At 38.9% G+C, this 23,497-nt stretch overlaps 2 protein-coding genes across 5 annotated transcripts in view; both read left to right on the forward strand.

Moving 5' to 3' along the window:
- PsGEF (Protostome-specific GEF) overlaps positions 1-4,559 on the forward strand; it is a 28,703-nt gene extending 24,144 nt beyond the window's left edge. For both annotated transcript variants that reach the window (XM_030388750.2, XM_089263340.1), the window contains exons 14-16: positions 188-898; positions 974-1,166; positions 2,068-4,559. In XM_030388750.2, coding sequence (XP_030244610.2) covers positions 188-898; positions 974-1,166; positions 2,068-2,154 — 991 coding nt within the window. In that variant the 3' untranslated portion in view covers positions 2,155-4,559. The remainder of the gene's footprint in view (positions 1-187; positions 899-973; positions 1,167-2,067) is intronic.
- Positions 4,560-5,516: 957 nt separating this feature from the next.
- Positions 5,517-23,497, forward strand: part of LOC108656661 (uncharacterized) — a 36,066-nt gene continuing 18,085 nt past the window's right edge. For 2 of the 3 annotated variants that reach the window (XM_089263351.1, XM_089263350.1), the window contains exon 1: positions 5,517-6,112. The gene's annotated coding sequence lies outside the window, so the exon portion shown is untranslated. The remainder of the gene's footprint in view (positions 6,113-23,497) is intronic. The other variant, XM_089263356.1, reaches the window with a different exon arrangement.

Genomic DNA, 23,497 nt, shown 5'->3' on the forward strand with positions numbered 1-23,497 from the left:
ACGAAGTTAAAGCTGATTCCTTGACTCTTTCTGAAGCAAGACTTCTTCAGATCTCCCCAGACCTCTCCAGATCTCTTCAGATCCATCGGTTGGTCCGTCCATCAATCATTCTATTATGTAAAATTTTCGACTTGCTACTCATGTCTGTCCCTCGTTCACTCTCTTTCTCTTTCACTTTACGTTTTAGGCACGACCTCTCCACATTTCATCGTCTGACGGGTCGCGATTTATTGAGTCGTTCAGCCACGAATCGAGTGCAGCCAAAAGAGGCTGTCATATCGTACTCTCAACAACGCAACTCCAAGATGGACACGCCGACGGTGAACCGGCGACCACGTCCCGCCGTGTCGACCACGTCCGGCCAGAGGAGTCACAGCAGCAGCAGCCACGGAAGTCCGCGCGCCGCTGGTTCAGCTCGTGCCGGCGTCGCCGGTCCACAACGCCAGCATCCAAGTCCAAATACATGGAGCAGTTCTGCATCTGTGGCTCGAGCAGGAGGCGCGAGCGGCGTCGGCGGCGACAGCAGCACAAGCTGCAACAGCAGCAGCGGCGCGAACAAATTAGGCGATCTGGAAATCTTAGCGAGACGCGAGAAGATATACTGCATGTCTCAATCGAAGAGTGGCTATCGAGTCAGGGCGACATCCGGGACAACCTCAACGAAAATGCGAACGACGACGACGACGACGACGATGGCAACGAGACGCGACTGTTCCTCGACAACGAGCCGAGCAGCAGCAGTAGTCTCTCTGACGAGGACGACGAGTACTACTTCGATGGACGCAGTGGCAGCAACAACACAAACACAAACACAAACAACAACAACAACAACAACAATAGCAACAAGAACAATGACTGAAGCGTGCCTCGAAACCGAAGTGGGCAAATCAAACCGTTTGTACGTTTCCGATGCCACATGTGGCACACGCACATATATTTAGTGTGCCCCATAACCCGATCTTCCTCTATGCAGAATCAACTTTATCAAGCGCCGCAACTCGGAGATAACAGCCAGCGGCAGCAGCAGCAGCAACAATCCCCACAACTCCGACAGCACACTCGGTGACGACTCCCAGTCGCAGCTGCAGCTGCACGGCAGTCAGCAGCTGCTGCGGCAGGCGCCGGACAATGCGGACATGGCACAGATGTCGCCACGCAAAGATAACGTAAGTGGAACGTAAGTCGTGTCCCGGCTCCATTTGGTGTTACTTCGTTACTCCTTTGATCTCTTTCTCCAGCTATACTTTCGTAGTATTTGTTTCTTCATGGCCTTTCTTGACATTTCCTGCTTTATATCCCTGTCTTGGCTTTACTTTCCTTTTAATTGGCTTACTAGTCTTATTAGTTGGAGTGCTAGCGAGTTCCAATTCGGAATATATACTCGCCAAGACCCCAGATCAAAATGATATAGCGAATTCTAAAACACAAAACTCGAACAGAGTATCACGCAGTCGGTTGCACTCGACTGCAACACTCTTACTATCTTTTATTGCTTTCCATCCATTATATTAACTCCGTGGTATTTATTCACACAAGTTTTTCTTTGGTATATATTTCAACTTGTATTTTCATTCGAATCTGAATCAGCAATATTTTCCTTCTATTTGAAAGTTTGTATTTTTTGCCTAATACTTTTTAGACGGTTTCTTATAAATGATTGACGGTACTTTTTGCTTAATATTGCTCTATACACTTACGTTTTTATATGATTGTTATTTTTCTTTTAGTATTTCTTCTTTGTTTACTAACATTTCTTCATTCCAATATCATCCATGGCACTGCCCTCTTATTTTACCATTTTCCACTTTAAGTATTTAGCTTGCCATTGTAATCCTTCCTGAGTATTTAATTCTTTTCTCGTGAATATTTCAGATAAGAGTTAGTCAATATTTCTTCTCTCGATGTACTTATTTAATATTTCCAGCTTTTATTTGAAATGTCTTCTTTAATACGCCGTTACTCATCTTTTGCTCTTCAATATTTATTCTCGTATATTAATTTCTCAATATATCCTTATCTTAATATTTAATCCAATTATGTTTCTAAATATTTCCTCTCCTGCTGCAGGACAAGCCCTCGCTGAACCGACGCCTGTGGAAGCAGATCACCAAACGAAGACGCACCAACTCCGTATCCCAGATAGTCGCTGGCTAAGCAAAGAGTCGGCACACACCCACACCCACACCCACACACACACATATACACATTCCTTCTCTTTCACTCCTCTCTCTCTCTCTCTCTCTTTCTCTCTCCATACACATATATATCTTTCTCTGTCGTTCATGGTTAGATAGATATACATAAGTATCTGCGTTAAGCTGTGTGATATTTGCCAGCGAAGTGCTTTCATTGTGTTGTACGTGTAGAGCATTTAGTTAAGACTTTAGTTTAGCTATCCATTTTGTGCGGGAGCCTAGCCAGTTCCTCGTGAAAATCGTGCAGCCAGAGGCCGTTCACACAGTCCAGTGGCGTCCAGTTCTGTAGAGCAGTAGCTGCAGCCAGCTATAGTTTAAGGAGAGTTGAGCTAATCGCTATCAACTTTTTACTTTAGTAGAGCTCTTCGTCTTTAAGGTGTTTTTTTGCCTTGACTGGCACCATAAGCCACTATGTATTGTAGGATATTCCCTTGCTGTCCCTAGAGCTGAGCAGTCTCAGGTTTTCTACTGGTAATCTTAAGTAGCCCAGACAGTTACTGCTGGCAGTTCAATCTCCAACTCTGTGGACTGTGAGTGGCCTGCAAATCGATGAAACTGAAACTGAATATTTAGATAAATTGAGCAAACTTACATCAAAAACTGACGACGGCGATGATGATGATGATGATGATGACGATGTTAGCTGGAGAAGAACTATGTAATACTTATGCTAAGTTTTTGATACTTACAAACTTTGTAGCTAGTAAAACCCAATGAAACGATCAATGACGGTTGCGTCCAATTGCCTCCAAGTGCAATGCGACTCCTGCCTCTGCCAATCAGGCCAAGACCGAAGCCAAATCTCAATATCTCTTAACCTAGAAATACGAACAGCCAAACACGAATGGGACAACGAATGCATCGCCTGGAGGCAAGGCTTTACTAATTGTTAATGAATATACAAACCGACAACAGCTTTTATGGGCGGGTCAAAGGGCACACACACACACTCACACTAACACAATCCAGCCAAAAGAAAGGATTTATAGAGAGGCGAAGCATATTGAATATGTTTCGACTATTTTTTAGAGAATGAAATCGCAATTGATAGAAGTCAAATTAGTTGAGTTTTGCACTGGATTAGCCAGTGGAAGAGGAGATTTCGGATTGTCTGTTTTTTTTTTTTCTCACTTATTTCATTTGAATGAAATTGCCTTAAATTATATAAACTATTTAACTATTTATTGTATTTGTAGCTTAACATTTATACATCTTATGGCATTTTGCAGTTGTCATTTGTCCAGTAAAGAAAACGTAAGCAAAAGAGAAAAGAAAGTTATAAAAGGTGCAAGTAAGAGCATTGCAGTCGGGCATGACCGACTGCACAATACACGTTCACAGTTCGATTTCAAGAAAGAAAATTAAATATTTCTGAATTAACTATTATGGAAATCATAGAGCTTGCTAGGTACAGTTAGGTTCCAGCAGATCTTAGCTCTAGAACTTCCTATATACGAGTACATATAAGAGATGGTATACCCCAAGGGTATATGATATTACTCCAAATTGTAATTCGTGAACGACTATTGAACTGATGTAGGCGCTGTAAAGGCGAAATTTTAAACTATTTCCAAATTGTGTCTCAACTATTTACAGCATATTTACATGCATTTTTTTTAGTAAGATTCACAGTTAGTTTATGGGTAGGAGCAATGTGTACATATGTACGTACATATGTGCACTTGTAGTTTATTTCACATTGAAATTGTTGAGCGCAAACAAATTATACGAAATTAATAATAATAGATGAAAAAGCGGAATGGGCGAATGAAAAACCAAAAGACAAATGATCAAGTACATTTATCAGCTTTAATAGAAATTCTAATTAAAAAACAAAATAATAAAAACAAAAAACATACAGACAGACATATGTAGTTATACAAATAATATAATATACTATATTTAGAGATATATGAAGGAAAATACTTTGAATAGCGTAAAGATCGAATTATTAGGCATTTATCACTTTTAAACATTATACAACACTGAACATCAAATTGTGCATGTGAGAGGCCCATTTACAGAACAGCTAGAAAAGCCGTCCCCACAACAACATTTTTTTTACCTATCGTTTATTAATATATGCATAAAATTACTTTATAAATCTAAGAAACAAAAAATAAAAACAGATTTGAAATACGAATTAAATACACAATTAGGATGAATATTTGATGCAATTATTATGGACGTTTTGTTGCTTTTGTGATTTGATCATTAGATTGTAAATTGATAAACTTAGCGAAACAGAATTTTCCTCTTGAAATTCAATAGTAAATTCCATTATTTGAGAGAAGCGGAAAGCGAAAAACACAAACAAATTAAAAGACACATGAAATTCTAAATAAATCAAACTCAGAAAATTAACTCAACAATGACTTGTTTTAACTGGTATTTGGGTTACGTCAACAACAAAGAATCACTGAAACGCTTTAGGACAACCTGCACAAAGAAGAATTGACAAAATATGATTGACTTTAAGATAAATCAAGTTGAAAATATTAAGCAATTATCGTTTGTATTGGGCTATTGCGACTCTCCAAGAACAGAGCGTTGCTGAAACGTTTGAGGACAACCTGAACAAAGTGGAATTGCAAAATAAATGAAAGCTGGCTTTATTCGAACCGAGTAATCAATGTTTCTTGCTGCTGCTGCTGCTGTTGACAAAACATATATATCTCGATCATTGCTATTTCGGGCTCTGGCCGTTGTCAGGTCGTGGGAAATTAATGATTTTAGCAATGCATGCAGTTTAATTCACTTGATTGATTGCCGCGCACCGCCTTCCCCCATCCCTCCGCTCTGTCAACTCAATGTGCAGCAATGAATGTATCCGGCTCTCTATATGCCATCAAAAACGATCTATGTATAGTTCTGATTGCACATCGCATCGCTGACTACGAATAGCAATAACAATGGCAAAGAAAAGAGCAAAAAAAAGAAGAGAGAAAAAAAAAATGAAAATTAATTGTCAGGCCCAGGCCCAGGCCCAGGCCGCAGTCAAAGCTTCAGCCTAGACCTCAGCTTTTGCCTCTGCCACCGTCGCCGTCGCTGTCGCAGTCGCAGTCGCTGAGTCCCGTTTGGTGCGTGCAGTGAAATGCAGTTTTGGAGCGTGCCGAACAAAAAATGTGGGAGAGTGCGCTCGCTCTCTTTTGGGTGTAGTTGCGCCTGTTGCTGCTGCTGCTGCTGCAGTAGCTGTCGAGGTTCGTTTAGAGAGCGTGGCGCCGTCGTCATTGTTGTTGTTGTTGCTGTTGCTGTTGCTGTTGTTGTCGTCGCAGCTGTTGCCACCGAGCTTTCGCGAGCTCAAAGCTGTTGTCGCTCAGCTGAGCGCTCAGTTTGAAAACGAGTTTCGTGGCGAACGGTCGATCAGCGCCAGTCGTAGCCGCAGTCGTAGTCGCCGTGGCCCTATAGAATTTCGCCGCAGCCTCTCGCCACTGTGAGTGTGTGTATGTGCCAGCGTGCCTCTGACTGTCTACTGTGTGTGCGTGTGTACGTGCGTACATTGTTGCATTGTTTATTTACATACATTACATGCTTCTCCGTTTGGCGTTTTAATTGGGCAGCGACTGCAATTGTGTGCGCCTGTGTGTGGGCAGTCGCTTAGTAAATATTAGTTTCGGTGTTTTTTTTTCGGTGGTCGTTACTTTTTTTGTTTTGTTTTTTTTTGTGCTTTCCCAAAAAAAATCAAAAATCAAAACTGCACTTTGAAGGCGCGCGCATCAGTGTGTGTGAGTGTGTGCGTGTGTGTGCTCAGCTGCATGTGAACTAACAGGAAATAACGAGCAATTAAACAAACGACGTTGACGCAGGCGCAGACGCACTCGCAGTCGCAGTCGCAGTCGCCGTCGCAGTCGCTGTTGCCGTTGCTATCACAGTTAGAACTATGGAGCCCAAGACTCGCTAATTGAGGTCGTCGCTAGGTAAGTTGTGATCTGACTAATGCCTCTTCTTCTTATACTTCTTCCACTTCTGCTGCTGCTGCTGCTTCCGTTTGCCTTAGCCAAGATTGAAATTCACAAACAACAGCAGCAGCCGCAGCAGCAGCAACGCTCGCCAAGTGCGCCTCAGATACAGATACAGATACAGATACAAGAGATATAGATACATAGAGACAAAAGATACACACACACATAGATACATAGATACACGGATACACTGAGGTGGCAAGCGTACGTAGACAAACGGTAAATAATGCCGGTGCTTCGGCTGCTCCGCCCGTAACTCCCCAAGGCAAAATTTGCAGCACGCACCGTGGCACGCAACTCAATCAAAATGCAATTGCATCAACTATGCTTTAATTTAGGTAAATGCATTCAACGAAAGTCGCAGATAAACAGAAGACTCGCTGAAGCGCAGCTCTGATTCCATATATAACTAACGCAGCCTATGTATGTATGTATGTGTATGCTAAAACAAGTTGTATAAAAACTATTGCTCATTGCAATTATTATTACAGGAAAATCAACTCAATTATATATTATATTATTCGCACCAGACCAGTCGTGGTCTCTCTTTCATTTGACTGACATACATGGATAAAGCAATTAGATTATCTATCGATTGTGATTTGCTTAATAGCTCTTCGAATTTCACTTCATCATTTATATTTTCTTTTGTCTATGCGAGTGTCGGCAATTATGCATGCACTTGCACCACTGTGCGGCAAATCAAAATGACAGATAGACGCTGTAGCTGCAGCTGTGTGAAGTCTGCTGCCCGCTGCCCGCTGAACGCTCTCAGCGCCCCGCTGGAGTTTAGTGTTAGCCAGTGAAAGCAGCATCAAATCTGCGTCTGCTCTATCTGTATCTGTATCTGTATCTGTATCTTTTTGTTTTGTCTCTGCATCTGTATCAGCAAATGTAGCTGTATCCATCGCCAGCTGAGAACCTAACTGCTGCTGCAGCTGGCATTCCATCAACAACACCATCATCATCAGCATCTTCTGGGAGCCAGCAGCAATAATAATTATCTAACTATCTGGCCGCATAACTATCTGTTGATGCTGCCCCTCAAAAGCCACAACGGAAACGCGCCACTTGCTTTCAGATCGCTTTTCGGCTTCTATATGTCTGTGTCTTCCACATCTATCGGTTCGTGTTAAGGTCAAAAACCACAGCTGCTAAATGCATATTAAGTAATTTGTAGCGAACCGAAAACAAACGCCACAGATAACACATCGATGCGGATGTGCGGACATATAGATGCAAAGATACACAGATACTAAGATACATTGCCTATCTCGACTGTTGTTGTTGCTCCCGTTACTGCTGTTGTTGTTGCTGCTGCTGTGAAGTCAACAAGTTTTAGTGCCAAAACGGCAAGTGCAAAAATTTGTTGCGAAAATTGATTAACAGGCAAACTGGTTAAAAATGGAGAGCCATTACCTACCTTACCCGCAACGCACCGCCCCCCACCCCCTGCTCTGCGCCTCTCGCTGCTCGGTCTCTTGAGCTGTTTAAATTTTATAAAATTGCTGCTGAAAAGTTTTTTTTTAATTGAATCTCATATAAAAATCAAACGCAACGCAAAACAGTTAAAAGTAAATAACGCGCCGACAAACAATAATGATCATCATCATAATCATGTCAATCATGACAATCATGATAATGATAGACCACAATGATCATTGAGCGTTGAAAACTTGGAACTTGGAACTTGGATCTTGCTGCTGTGATTGTAATTAAGCATTTTTTTCTCTCTCTCTTTTGATTAATTGAAAAGTCTTGCCAAGGGAATTATATTCGCCGATAATTGTATTACGCATTATAAAAAGTAGATCTGTTTATGTGTGTATGTATAAACATTAATATATATATATAAATTGAATGTATCCTCTATCTATATGTAGATCGATTTATGTAGCTGCATTGCCGAAAATTCATCAACTGTTTGCTTTAAGGTTGAACGGTTTGCTATATGTTTATGCTGTAGCAAATATTTTATACACAACAGTTACATATAGTAGTATGTATAAATATATATATATATATATATATATATATATAGAGAGAGAGAGAGAGAGGGATCACTCGCTCTATATATGCTCCATAATCTCTGTAGTCAAGAGAGATAGAGAGGGATAGAGAACACTCTGTCGACAGAAACTCTATAGATATGTTCCCATTTAACAAACTTTTTAGTTAGGAGCTTTAAATTGGTATCTTTCTGAACAGATAAAAATGTCAGATTTCCCTTTTTAATTTCAGAGACGTTGAATTACAATATGCATAAAGTTAATTATATTTGTTGTATCATATTTTATAAAAATCAGCGATCTATTATTTGAAGATAGATAAATAGATGCATACAGTTAGATAAATCGAAAGATAAGTAAATATGGAAGGATATATATCGCAAGAGAGATGATTACAAAGAAAGGAATATAGACACATATAGATAAATGTAAATGAAAATACATAGATAGAGATAGAGATAGAGATACCTTAGTTTGCCTAACCCTTTTCATTCATGTTCAGCAGTTCTGCACATTTCAAGCGACTCCATAAGCAAGGGTATCTAATTTTCAGCTCACACATATCTTCTTTTATTTATTTTATATATATATGTGTATATATACACAATTTTTTTATAATTTATTTGTATTTTTTTGGCAACTTTTGTTAAGCTTAGCATTTCACTGGACAGCGACAAAATGAGCGAGTGACAAACTGGTTTTCCAGTTTATTGAGTTTTGTACATTTGCATCGCACGCAAAAGCGCTTCAAATGTTTTTGTTTTCTTTTTTTTATGATTTTGATTTTGATTCAATAACAAGATGGTTCGGTTCTCAAGGTATATGAACTCAAAAGTGAACGACGCAAAAATATATGTATATGTATGTACATACATATATAGAAATTATTGTTGAAGCTCCGGCTGGGCAACCCCAACCCCAACCCCTATTTTGAGAAGTGTCAGCAGCAGCTGTCTGAAGCTTAAAGAGAATATGAAAAGAATATGTTAAAGGTATATATATATATATATATATATATATATATATATATATATATATATATAGGCAAGCATATATGTATATATATTAAATACTTATATATATGTTTCACATAGAGCTAAGCCTTGAACTGCTTTTGCTTTGTTCCCAGACAATTGACAGGGCTTTGCCTGCCCAGTTTCTTCTCATGTGTGTGTGTGTGTGTGTGCGTGTTCATCTACTCTTCTATTGAGCTCATTCTGATTGCCCACCAGGTACATTTCCATTCACGTTCCACTCACTTTCATTTAAAGAGATCTGGCACCGATCTGCTGCCCTTCCAACAGAAACCATCATCGAGATCTGGGAGACCTTTCTAATTTGTATGGCTTTGGTGCTTTGCTCTGTGTGTGTTCGAGTGTGTGTGATTTTTCACTGATTTCGCACGCATTCCCTCACTTGTTCAGTTCAATTGGCGTTTATCCGCTAATTGATTGACTTTTCCTAACATTTACAGTTATACATACTTCTATGTACATATGTATATATGTATCTCTAATTTATCTCTCTCTCTCTCTCTTTTATATGTATATGTGGAAGTACAATGCACTTGTCTCAAATCACTTTTTGTTGGCCCTGACTCATTTGGCATTGTTTATCGATAACTCTTACAATGATCGCTGTTCATTATGGGTTGTGGCTTTGGGCTTGCTCTGTTTGTGGCTAAACCTGATCGCCGATCGGAATTAACAGTCGTTTTAAGCATTTGATATACACTCTCTAAACTAACATTCGTCTAGTTGGCTAATATTAAATTCATTTCGCAATTATTTCTGGTTTTCGATTTGGGATTTTGTATTTCTTGCGAATTTCCGATTGATTATACAGCAGTTCTTGGCTATCGGATGTCTGCCAGCTATTGCATAACCCATACTGATCTGTTCTATCACTAACCTTGTCTCCACTTTCCTCGCGTTCATTTCCTTTGCTCATATATGGGAGGGAGAATCGTGTGTGGGTACGCTTCAGATCTTGCTTAATGTTCTTCAGGGTACTTGAACTTCTTGTTCTATCTGCCATCTCGCTCTAACTGCTGCCAACATACAAACAATGGAACCCCATGGCGGTGACGATGGCTCCGATTGCTCTCCGGTTCTTTGACTATGCTTCTGCATTGTCTCGGAGCCAGCTCTATGCCAAACAGAATAATTAGAATCATGCATAGCTGCCACTTACGCGGGCAGGGTGTGTGCTAGAGTGTCCATGTCTGAGTGTGAGCGAGTGAGTGTGTGTCATACGTATGTGAGTGTCTGTGTGTGTGTGAGTTCGCTGACTGACTGACTGACTGTGACTGACTGTGACTATAACCGTAGCTACTGGCAGTTGTGAGCGCTTCGAACTTGGCGCTTCGAGCTGCTCATAATCAGATGCCAAAGCCCTAGCTGACGCATGCACTGCACAAAATTGTGTATGCACTCGTGTAATAATGATCACTTGCATATAACTTTATTCAATTTATTTTTGTTACTTAAGTTAATATGGTAATACACATTATATATTGTATAAATATTACAACTCATTTTCAATACATAATTCATTTAGTTTAAATGTTCAAAGAAGTAACATTTAATAAATAAATTGATCTATTTCTATCTTCAGGCCATTTTGTGTTAATTGAGATATGATAGGGATTTCAGAATATATAAACTAAACTTAAGACTTGATTGAAATGCCTAGTTAATTAATTTTTAACTTGAACTGATTTTTGAAGAACTAAAATGTAAAAAAAAATAAATAAATAAATAAATTTTAACTTCATTAATTTGTGTTGCATATAAAATTTCAAATAGATTTCAGAATATTGTATATAAAATAAACTAAAGCTCATTTTTAATGCATAATTAATTTTTTTTATTTTTATTCATTTTTAAAGAACTAAAATGTAATAAATAAACTTATAGAACTTATTCATTTCTATCTTCAGATACGCTTGTTTTAAACTAAAAATTATATTAAACTCAATGACAACTTCAATTGTAGCCATTGGCTGGGCACTCGACGATTTGGCTTAGTGTATTTAGCCATGCTTTTGGCTTGTCGCTCATTAAACATGGCTGCGCCTGTGCTAAGCAATTACAAAGCCAAAAGAATCGGAGAGACAAGCAGTTTATTTAATAATTTTTTATTTTTGTATTTCATTATTGTTTATTATTATTATTCATATTTTTATTTTTATTTCTCTGTTGCCAAAAGCAAATGGTCAAAACGTTACAAAAATTGATTGCCGACAAAGTCAAGCAATTACCTGGAAGTTCGATGAGCGCGGCTTGTACCACTGTCCAATGTCCCAATGTCCCACTGTCCGCTGTCCGCTGTCTGCTGTCCGGTGTCCGTTGTCCGTTGTCCGCTGTCTACCGATGCTGCCATTAATCACGGCTCGGCAAATTGAATTCTGTGCATGTAGCTTCCCCAACAAAAGTCGACAAATTAACGTGTTTTTAATTGGAGCCGGCCAACTGGGCGCACTAAAAGTAACAGCTAAAAGCTAAAAGCCAACAGCCAACAGCAGCAGCAGCAGCAACAACAACAACAACAATGGGCAATTGTCATGCGGAGTCGTTGAACTCGTCCGAGTTATGCGCCAAGTTAATTATGATAAAAGCGGCTCGAATCTGATCGCTGATTTGAGATTTGCGTCTCTATTAGAGAAAACTATATATAGATCTAGTATACTTGTAAATACATGCTCACATACAGCAACGAATACAAATACAAATATATAAGCAGTTGTTGATAATCAAATACTAAAATAGAGAGAGAGAGAGAGAGAGAACGAGATTGAGGGAGAGAGAGAGAATGAAGAACAAGAGCAATAATTGTTGTGGAAGAGCTCCAATTGTAGCTCACAATTTGACCTTGACAAGGGCGCGCGTTACAATAAAACGTGTTTACCAACACTCGCCAATTGTGACAAACCGGTCTAGGCTGACTGCCCCTCGCCACCCTCCCACGCCGTGGCTAAAAGTCTAGCAACGCTTCACAGATTTCCATGTCAACAATATTAAAGCACGGGTCACGCCCTCTCGCCCACCCTCCCTGTCTCTGTCTCTCTCTCTCTCTCTCTGTCTCTGCGTGTTGCCCTGCCCAGTTCGACTGGCTACTCCAACTCCAACTCCAACTCAATTGAATGCATTTTCATTTTTGAATTTCTTTTCATTTTCATTTTGATTTTGATTTTCACATTTCACATTTCACATTTCGCTTTTCGTATTATTTCTTATTATATTTTCAATTGCAACTTCGTTGGAAAGCGTGAAAACGCACCGATTTCGATTTTCCGGCAGCAACTGTCCAGGCAAAACACTTTTCTATTTAAACTAAATGTAACTCCATATGTTTTAATAGTAAATTGACTGATATAACTATCAATGTGTACCTGACTTTTTTGCACCTGCATTCGTCACATATGTACATATGTGTATCTTTGAAATTGTTATGAAACCAATCGAGCTATTCATATACGAAACGTGATTAAATTTGATTTTGATTCGTATCTATGTAGTCAAAGTTTTCTGTACATTTACAACTGTATTCTTCCAAAGAAAAGATGGGGCGATACGAACATGGAACTTGGGGCACTTGGTATCATATAGCCCCATATATCGTATATTTACTAAAATGATGTCAATAAAATATTTGCAGTTGTATTTAAAAAACAGTTGTTCAACTGAACCGATCTATTTCTTTTCATTCCACTAGTGCTTGACTCCGTTCAATTATCGTTTTGCGTTAACTGTTCTTCCAATACTTTTACAAGCTGATTAGGGCCCTTTCCGACACTATTGCGATATCTATGTTTTAACGCATGGCTTTTTCAACACTGTTTTCATACAGCTATACAGCTAAAATAATTTCCGTAGAACTATTACCGATAACTAAGACAGTGTTATCCAACACTGACTGCACAGCAATCCCTTCCTTCCTATTTTAACTGACTAGCAAATACTAGAGACTTGTTCAACACTTCTTCCTATCGAAAGCTCTGCTTGCGTAACACTGTTTCCAACACGTTTAACGTCTTAAATACGCCTAGGACGTTTATCCACACTGTTTATACTCATTTTACCGTTAAAAACTTTTTCCACCTATCGAAATGTTCAACTGCCTTCAACGGCGTCTTGTCTATGCGCAAGTGATGAAGCACCCATGACGTTTTTCAACACTGGCTGCCCATTTGGCAATCCATTTGAGCGTAAACGCTCTTAAACTCACAGACTTGACGCTAAGCAGCCCATTCAGAGGCCATTTAAGCAGCGCTCCAGCTGAGCTATGCCCTCTGCTAGGGATTTCTTATGCTCTGTTTTTCAGCTGTTTTTGTTGTTGTGTGTGTTTTTTATTTTATTTTTTTTTGTAAATCTTTGTTTTTTTATGTTTTTTATTTTAGCTGTGTTTTTGTTGTTCGGTTCGTTGATTTCTTTTGTTTTGTCGCTTGCATAATTTTTGCTTTTGGTCTGCTCTGTGGTTTCTGTGTGTTTTCTGTTTTGTCTGCTATTTGATTTGTATTATTACTTAATTGCTTTGAACCTGAAAACAGCCAAAGGTGCATAAAATAAATTTGAAAACCAAAAACAAATCAAACACCTCCCATTTACTGCGATTGTGTGTGTATGTAAATAAGCCAGCCTAAAAACCAAAACAAAAAAATTATTTACATAAATTTCGTGTGTAAATTCTTTCTGTTTTTCAGCTTTTTTTGTGGATCGTCTCATTCCACTCGCCGAAAAGGCAAAACACGCGCCACACACAAAAAAAATTTGATATATGAACAAAATTTAAAAAAAAATCCCCCCCAAAAAAAAAGCTAACAATTCCAGTTGACTTCAGTGTCACCAATGTCGCTGACATTGAAAATCGGGCTGAGAGCAGCTGGAACGCGAAGCAGAGAAGCACAAGCACAGAGGAAGAAGCAGAAGAAGACGAAAAGAAAAGCGTAGCTGAAATGTGAGCGGCATTCGCATTGAGGCAAATGGGTCACAGCTAACCAAATGTTGGGCAAGGGCCACTCAGAGACGTGCGTGAAATACAGCGACTGCGACTCCGATTCCAATTCCCATTCAGAGATTCAGAGTCCAAGTCGGAGTCCGAGTGCGTGTCCGAGTCCGCAGATATACCCAAAACATTGCGATCTAGTTGTATAATATACCATGACTAAGTTCGTCAATTGGCCAGGAAACTGGCTCAGCTAAATATGGCTAAATAGTTTGTAGAATTGACACAAGCCCAATTAGTGGTTCGAATAGTTAAATGTGTCATAGAGACTTGCATATAGAGAACAGTAGCTAGTCAATAAAATCTATAGATATAGACATAGATAAGGTATAATGCAGATTAACTACTGACTGATGCATAGTATCGATTGCTATTCAAAAGATTTTCAGTGTTTTCTAACTAAACAGAACAACATGAGAATATGTATGTAATTGTGAAAAAAAAGAGCGGAGCTTAGCATGATTCTAGCTTGGATATTTTTTGCCCTTTTCAGTCTTAAATGTCAAGTCTGATTCGATAAAAATCGACTATCAATTGGAATTCAATGGAACATACAACTTCATTTCCTATGGATCAATAGCTGATCGATAAATTAATTGATATCGAGACTCGAACCATCTTATGAAGGTTCTCTCTCTCTCTGTCTCTCTCTCTCCCTCCCTCTATCAGTCTCACTCTTTGTTGACTCGACACTCTTAGGAACTAGGCTTCAAGAAAGTTGTTAATTAGTATATTCTATATAGCACTTATATTCTGGTTGATCATCTGACATAAATATAAATATACTGTAGATGAAACACAGTGGACTGACACCACGTATCTGCCTTACGTTATTTTATTTAGTTTTTGTTAACCTTTCCCATATACATATATGTTCATTAAATATGTAATGAGACAAGAAGAAGAGATTGCAAAAAACAATAAATAAATAAATAAAAAATTGCGCAAGAGCCAAAAATATTCCAAATCGCAGCTACGTGACTTGGTTGAGCTATATACGAAATGGTTAATCAAGGTAAACTGGGTAAACAGAACGATTCGCGAATCCACTTAGGAATTCTCAGAAGCTGTGCCCAATAAAGCTAAAGTGAAATTGTAAACAATTTGTAGCCCATATCGAGTCTTCATCATATACGTAAATACAAACAAATTTGGATTGTTTTACAAGCAGAGCCTCCAAATGCAGAGAAACATAAATGCCAGATGCGTTTATCGATTGATTTTGGACTTGGCTATTGGTAATCATATATTTGATATATCTGCATCGACACATGTATAGGTAGGTGTGCGTGCGATTGAGGCTGGGAGATGTTGGGCAAGGCCCAGACGTGCGTAAAATACTCTTCAGACGCGCCTCTATTGTATAATGCGATTGTTAGTAGGAGGCAACAATACGATACGAGACGATATTCATAGACGTGACATGGCTGAGTTATAAGAGGCTTAGCTGCAGATTTATATAAGTTAGTTAGGCGAGCTGTGAGCTGGGAGCTGAGAGCTGGGAGTTGGGAATTGGAAGAGACTAGCGAATTCCATTAGCCAAATGGCCAAACGGCTCAAATCATACGGCCTGGCTTGGCTTGCGTGTTGCAAGTGCTTCCTGCTTGGCGAACATGCAACACGCACTGGACACTGCATAGCCAAACAGAGAGAGAGAGAGAGAGATACAGAGTGAGCGAGAGAGAGAGAGAGAGAGAGAGGCAGAGAAGGGGAACTGGAGAAAGGGAGACTTGTTTGGCCAGTACTGAATACTGGATACTCGATTTTGGGGCAGCAGAAAGTAAAACTCGCGTTGTTGCAACTCTATTTGTTGTTGTTGTTGCTGTTGTCGCAGCTGTTTGTATTTGCTTGAATTTTGTTTTGTTTTTGTTTTTGTTTTCGTGGCTTTTGGGTCCGCGCCTGGGACAGCTGCAGGTGACATACATTTTTCGGCAGCATGTCCTAAAATAATTTTACTTTTTCTCGCCGGCCCAACTCGTTTCGCGACTCTAACTCCGACTACTTTCTCCGGCAGCAATGTTGTCGTTCTTCATCATCGGCTTGGTATGCCTCGCTTGTTTTTCTAGTTAGCATTTAGCACCTTGTCGGGTTCCAATTACAATTGCAATTCCAATTCCAATTCCAGTTCCAGCTTCAACTCCAATTCCAAGGTCGAGCATATTTTCTTAACGCCAGCTGTACAATCTCTCTCTCACACTCTCCCTCTCTTTCTCTCTATTTCATACGTGCCCAGTCTGACTCTCTCTCTCTCTCTCTCTCTCACACATACTTAATTTCCAATTGCAAATTACCAAAATCCGTGTCCAGTCAATGACTTTTTGGCCTATGCAATTGCAGCTGAGTTTCTTGAGGCGAGTCCAAGCTGGAAAGCTGACACTCTGCTACAACAAGAACAACAATAACAACAACAGCAGCTACAACAACATCACCTGTCCAGTATCAAGTGTTGCTGCAGTCAGGTTTGCTTGGGTAATCGATACAACAGGGTCAGCAGACCGCAGCTCTCGGATGCATTTCTTACAGTTCCGCTAAAATCACAAAGTGTTCAAATATTTGTTTATCGCAATCCAGCGGTATATACAACAGATGTAAATAAAATGAGTGAAATAAATATACATATATGTATATAATATTAAGGCTTTCGATTATCTGCAACTTTAGAGTAAGAGGCAGCAAGTCATAAAGAGAACGAGTGAGAGAGAAGGAGAGAGATACATATATATGTGTATACATACATTAGTGATATATGTACCTACTCTACTATATTTAGTCTATAGAGATCGCGATAATTGTTTTCATGTGATATTCCATATTGATCTACAGAGAAAACAAAACTGAAAACGAAATCCTCTCGTAAGTCTCTCGTCATTCATCAAACTTAGCTACCATATTTAATTATGAGCTATATACATAAATATATATACACCAGCTTAGTGTTGGCTAACGGAAGGTTAGGTTAGGTGAGGTGATGTTGGTTAAGGTTAAGTGAGTTTAGCCTCAGCTTGAATTCTCTAAGCGGCTGTCGCTCATGCGCATTAGGTCGCCGCGAGTTGGGCAACGGGTCAGCCCAAAATTGATTAAGACGGCATTGTTCAACACTGACCGACAGTGGGTCGGGTTAATCAACCTAAATTGTTAATAGAATATGAATGCTAATTGATGTTTGGTATGCAATCAGCCACAGCCACCTGGCTGGCCCATTCTCATTCATTTGTTTCTATTCATTGATGAAGTTGTGGCTATGGCCACACCCACACCACTACACACGCAATACACACACACACACACGAGCTTTGGGGCACTCTAAGGCAAAGCAAACTGCAACAGAAATTCATTTTCAGCCAACTCTAAAGCCAAGGTGAGCCACATTTTGGTGCAATGAAAACCACCCAAAAGGAAAAAATTTGACCAAATGGACAATTGGACAAAAATGTAGCCGCATTTTCATTTTCCAGCGGTTTTTGTCTGCACATTTTTGACATGCCCAGTTGTAGATGCAGTCGCAGCTACAGATACAGATACAAATTGTATACATTGGTGAGCTTTTTTTTTTGGGTATATCGAACTGACTCGAATGAATGTAAAAGGTAGAAAAAGGCACTTTCAAATCTTAAAATTCGGTATATACTTGATAAATCGTTAGAGTCGTACCCTCTCTCCGTCTGCGCTCTGTCAGCTCAAAGGAATTCAGGACACCTGAAGCGATCTAGTTCGTAGGTCTGTCCGTCTTTCTGTTCATCTGTTTGTCAGTCTATCCATCCATACATCTTTCGTTCCACTCGTGCTTCAGTTCGTCCATACGTCAGTTTTTCTGTTTTCTGTTCTCTTGTCTATAGCCTGTTTATTCATCCGTCAGTCTAGATCTATATATGTATATATATTTCATTTGCCCATAAGGTCCGCATGCTTACATATATATATGATACATATATACATACATGTATGTATATGTATATCAGGATATCAGGATTCACAGCCAAGTCGGTCTAGGTCTCCACATCTTTTCATGCATCCAATAATCTGCATATTAGAGCTTAAGACTCGAAATATATATATTTTACAAATTATTTTCTACAATCAATACGAACTAGTCTACAAGATTTTCTGTCGGTCTTTCCGTTCGTCTATTCTTCTGTTCGACGAAGCTAACCAATTGAGTTGGAGACCTTTTAAAAGACGCAGAAATCATTGATCATTTATCAATAATTGATGGATAGCTTTGAAATGTTCTATATCTATATCAATATCAATCTTGACCTATATCTATCCGAGCTTTCATTGCCGTAACGCTATTCCACTACAAGCCCGGGTATCTCCCAGTCGTGCACACCCAGCTGGAGCAACCTTACATATTTGAGATACAATTGGGCGGCAATTGTTTAGCTAGCAACCGGTTAAACGCGACCGAGCAACCAAATGCGCATTCAAACACTCGCGGTTGTAATTAAAAGCCAGAGCCCGAGCCAAGTTAAGAGCCATATAACGAGCCCAAGTGCTGCACATCTGTGTGTGGGTATATTACTTGGCGTGGATTGGATTATGGGTTGGATTGGATTGGATTGGTTTGGATTGGATTGGAATGGAATGGATTGGATGCGCGCGGCACTTGTCGACGATTTCCTGTCATTAGTCTAGCTGCGCATGTCAAGGTTGTTTGGCAAGCCCAGCAGCAGCCGCATCTCATAGATACTTTTGTATCTGGCGGTTTGCCGTTTGCATCTTTGGCTCTGTGCTGTGTTTGCTGTTTGCTGTTTGCGTTGGCGCTGCCCAGTTTCAGGTTTGCCACTTGCAATTAAGCCTCTCCACGCCGCTAAACGTCTTTTCAAATGAAATGCAATCCAGTTGTTATCCAAGTAAGTGCATAAGAAAGCCTCTGTAAAGCAAAAGTTGCAGCAGCAGCAGCAGCAGCAGCAACAGCAACAGCAGCAGCAGCAACAGTTGCAACAACGACAACATTTTCATTGCTCTTCACTTTCTTCCATTGGCAAGCTGTTTGGGCTGCTGCAAAAACCGGCACCTCGTTGCAGTTGCTGTTGTTGTTGCTGATGTTGTTGTTGTTGCTGTGGCACATTGCAATGTGGAAAATGTGCGCGCTCTAACAAATTTATGAGCGCCACTTGAACGCCGCAGCAATTGATGTGTATGTAGTGCTGCAATTGCAACACCAGCAACAAGCAACAGCAACAAGCAACAAGCAGCAGCAACAGCTTCTTGCCCCTTAAGCTGCCCCGTGCTCAGCCAACTGCCAGCTTGTTTTTTTGGGAGTCTGTGACAGGTTGCCCCAGGTTGCGATTATTGGGCGACATATTTGGCATACGGAATTCGGAATTCAGCATTCGACACTTGCAGCTGTGCAGCGTTTCGCCAATAGGACAGAGTTAGCAATAGCAGAGAGAGAGACAAAGAAAGAGATAGAGTGAGTGTGTGAGAGTGAGAGTGATAGAGGAGGCGCCCAGATCAACTTTTCTATTGCAATTGTTTTGATCAATCGTATGATCACATGACGACATGAATAAAATGCCTACGATTCGCATACCTGATGATAAAAACAACAACAAAAACTAGAGAAAAAAGGTTAATTGAAATGAAATCGAAAACGCAACAAACGCAACAACGCAACGCAATGCAGAGCAAGGGAGAAAGCAATATTTCTCAGAAATAGCTCAGCATTTATTCATACAATGGTAAACAAAACTTTTACGTAGATTTTTATGATAATTTTATCACAGACTCAACTTGCAAATATGTTAGATAGAGAAACAGAGAGAGAGAAAGAGAGAGTGAGAGAGAGATAACGACAAAGGCCAAGAAGTAGGCAAACAGTTATTCCTATGTTGGCAAATAAGACTTTTGAGGTAAATTCTTGAGAAAATTTTACATGAATTTCATTTACAATGGCAGAGAGAAATGGATGGGGCAAAAAGGAAGTTATGGATAGATAGATAGAGAGAGTGTAGATAGAGAAAGAATGTTAAGAGTTTGATCTTTTATGTTGATCTTAACAAAGCTCTATTATAGATTGTCTGCTTAATAATAAATAGATGAATAGAAAATTTGCTTCGATCAGCGATCTATATGGGCGATCTAAGCTGAGTTGCAGCAGTTTATGCTGAACTGATCATAATTCCCAAGAGCGAAGATTTCCATTAAAAGAGCCTATATTTTCAAAGGAACAACCTTACAAATAAACATATCTTTTCTCTCTCTCTCTCTCTCTCTCTCTCTCTCTCTCTCTCATGGCGTGTAATGCACAATGTGTTCTATATTCATGCTTGAATATAAATATATACATACATACATATTTATTTATTCTCAACTAAAGAAACAGATTCTGATTAAGTCATACTATACATTGTTCTGGATAATTCGGCTGAAACATATGTGTTTATGCACTGCAAAATATACTTTCGCTAAAACACTTTTACAGTTTAGGTGAGGTTCATAAACAGGGAGCCAGAAGTCTATCTGCAAATCAAGGCAAGCTGTTTTATGTAAGAATGCAAAAACGAAAGTCTTGAATTGCAAATTCTTGAATTACAAATTCCATTCCTATAAATTACAGAGATCAACGAGATCAGAATTTACTTTTAAGAAAATCGGAATATCATTTGAGCGAATGCTTTTTCACTCTCTCTATCTCTGCCTACCTCTTCCATCAAATATTTTTCTTTAACAATATCTGTATTTATCTTTTAGCAGCTAATATATATTATACTAGCATAGATGGGAATCCTTTAAATATAGAGCCTATGCACTTTCCAATTCGATTCAATGCAATATTTATTTTCAATTAAAATAGAGTTCCATTAATTCATATTAAAATTCCCATTTGAATTCAGCTAATTCATAGCAATGAAATTGACTGCACATAAAATAGGTATTTTTTCTTCACAACGTAATCCCCTCTCCATTTCCCCCTATCAATTTCTCCTCGCACCCAGTGGAAACACTTCAAAGCCAATTGCATGTCAAACAATGGAGAAATAGAGAATCGAGCCGGCTTTGAGGTATTATCATCGAAAGCCCAAGTTGCAGCTGGATCAATTGAGCAAAGTGCATTGATAGGGCCACTTAAGGCACGCCCTGATAACGTTACGATATAACGATATGTGTATATACTATATATACTGTATGTATGTATAAATATTCCATGCACATATCTGCAGTTGGCCGTAATTGAATCTGAGACGCAACGCAAAGTTTTCTACGAAGGGGGGCTGGGAGGTGGATTCATAGCTGAGGTCTCGCCTGCAATTGACCCAATTCTCGGCTCTTGTTGTTGTTATTGCTTATATATGTATATGTATGGATATGTATATAATGTAGATATATATGTATAGCTTTTTTTGCTATTGTACTGCAGTGCATTGGGAGGCCAGTCATTAAGGCTGACAACGTGGCTGTCAACAGCGTCGGGGAGTGGTGCACGGCGTGGTTCGGTGGTTCGCTTTGGTGTGTCTTGTGGGCTTGTGGGCTACTAGGGCGCTACATTCGCCGCTGGCATTGATTGAAGCCCAATTAAAGTAAAAGAAGCCGCCTTGCTAACGGCCCTAACAGCTCTACCTCCAATGTGGAGCAGTTAGCCAGAAGATGTCTGCAACAAAATTAACATATATGTGCTTATACATACATATGTATATGTATATACATTTACAAGTATATATGTACTTTCATCTACAGTTCAGCTGCAACACGTTTAAGAACAAGGCGTGTCTCCAGATATATTTAGGCTAGATTTTTGCTTAAGCCAAATGTGTCAGAGAGAAGTTTTCTCTGAGTTGCCGAAAGCAATATACCCTTGCTTATGTAATAAGGGCAATGCTAATGGCAATGATCATGATAATGATAATAGATAGTTTACATTTCTTGATAATTATAATTATGATTTTGACAATGATCATTATGACCTTAACGCGCATTGTGATAATTATTAGATAATATAATGATAATGACAATGTCAATGCTTGTAACCGTGATAGAGATAGTTAGAATGACGTTATTAATCATAATGATAATGATAAAATAAGAACAACTAATGATATTGATATAAAGTGAAGAGAATGATAATGAAAAAACTAATGATATTGATATAAAGTGAAGAGAAGAAAAAGATAGAAGAGAGAGATGGAGGAATAGATAGATAATTAGAAAGATAGACAGATAGATAGATAGATAGATAGATAGAAAGATAAATAGACAGATAGATAGATAGACATATAAAATAAATAGACAAATAGATAGATAGATAGATAGATAGATAGATAGATAGATAGATAGATAGATAGATAAATAGATAGATAGATAGACAGATAGATAGGTAGATAGATAAATAGATTGATAGATAGATAGATAGATAGATAGATAGATAGATGGATAGATAGATAGATAGATAGATAGATAGATAGATAGATAGATAGATAGATAGATAGATAGATAGATAGATAGATGAATAGATAAATATATAAATATATAAATAGATAGATGGATAAATAGATAGGTAGATGATAAATAGATAGACAGATAGGTAAATAGTTAGATAGGTAGATAGATAGATAGAAAGATAGATAGACAGATAGATAGATAGATAGATGGATAGACATTTGGCTAAATAGAACCAAAATGGAAAAGGAGACAGAGTACAAGTGCCAAATGAATTGGCGCAATTGAGCATGCCCTATTAATGCAATATTTACGTAGTATTTAAAGAAAAAGTTAAAGCTTTGGAGGCTGCGACTGCTACATGAACTGTAGAAATTTCTTTCTATCTTGTTTATGTATTTTGTTTTTGTCTTCTTCGGCGGCAAAGCAAAAGCTCGGGCAAGACACCGCAAAGAACAAGAGAGCCAATGATCATAACTATTATTACGCTGATCATATGGTTTTATTGTCGAATTTGCCGTCGAGAAACTTGTTTTTGTTTATGTTGTTGTTGTTGTTGTTATCTGTCTGTCTGTCTGTCTGTCTGTGTGTGTTGTTCTTTTTTTTTTTTTGAATGAGTTTGTGCCACTTTTTTTTCAAGTTGCGCATGGAAAAAAGACAACAACAACAACAACAACAACAACAACAACAGCAGCAGCAGAAGCAAAAAAGAATTTCCGTAAACGGGGTCAGCAGCGCGCGTACCGAGTCGCAAGTCTTGGCCAATGCGTCTCAACTCTTTTTGGATACCTATTGACTGTGGAAGGAGGGGTATATACATATGTATCAATATAAAGCCATAAAAACAATATGATATGATGCTATGATCATTGTAGACCTATGTATATTTATGACAGCAGCTGCAGGGTATTTCTTAGTCGAGCACTACCCGATAAAAAAGTCTGTC

The sequence above is a fragment of the Drosophila navojoa genome, chromosome X (assembly GCF_054131105.1).
Source record: "Drosophila navojoa isolate 15081-1374.11 chromosome X, UAZ_NAV_1.0, whole genome shotgun sequence".
NCBI lineage: Eukaryota > Metazoa > Arthropoda > Insecta > Diptera > Drosophilidae > Drosophila > Drosophila navojoa.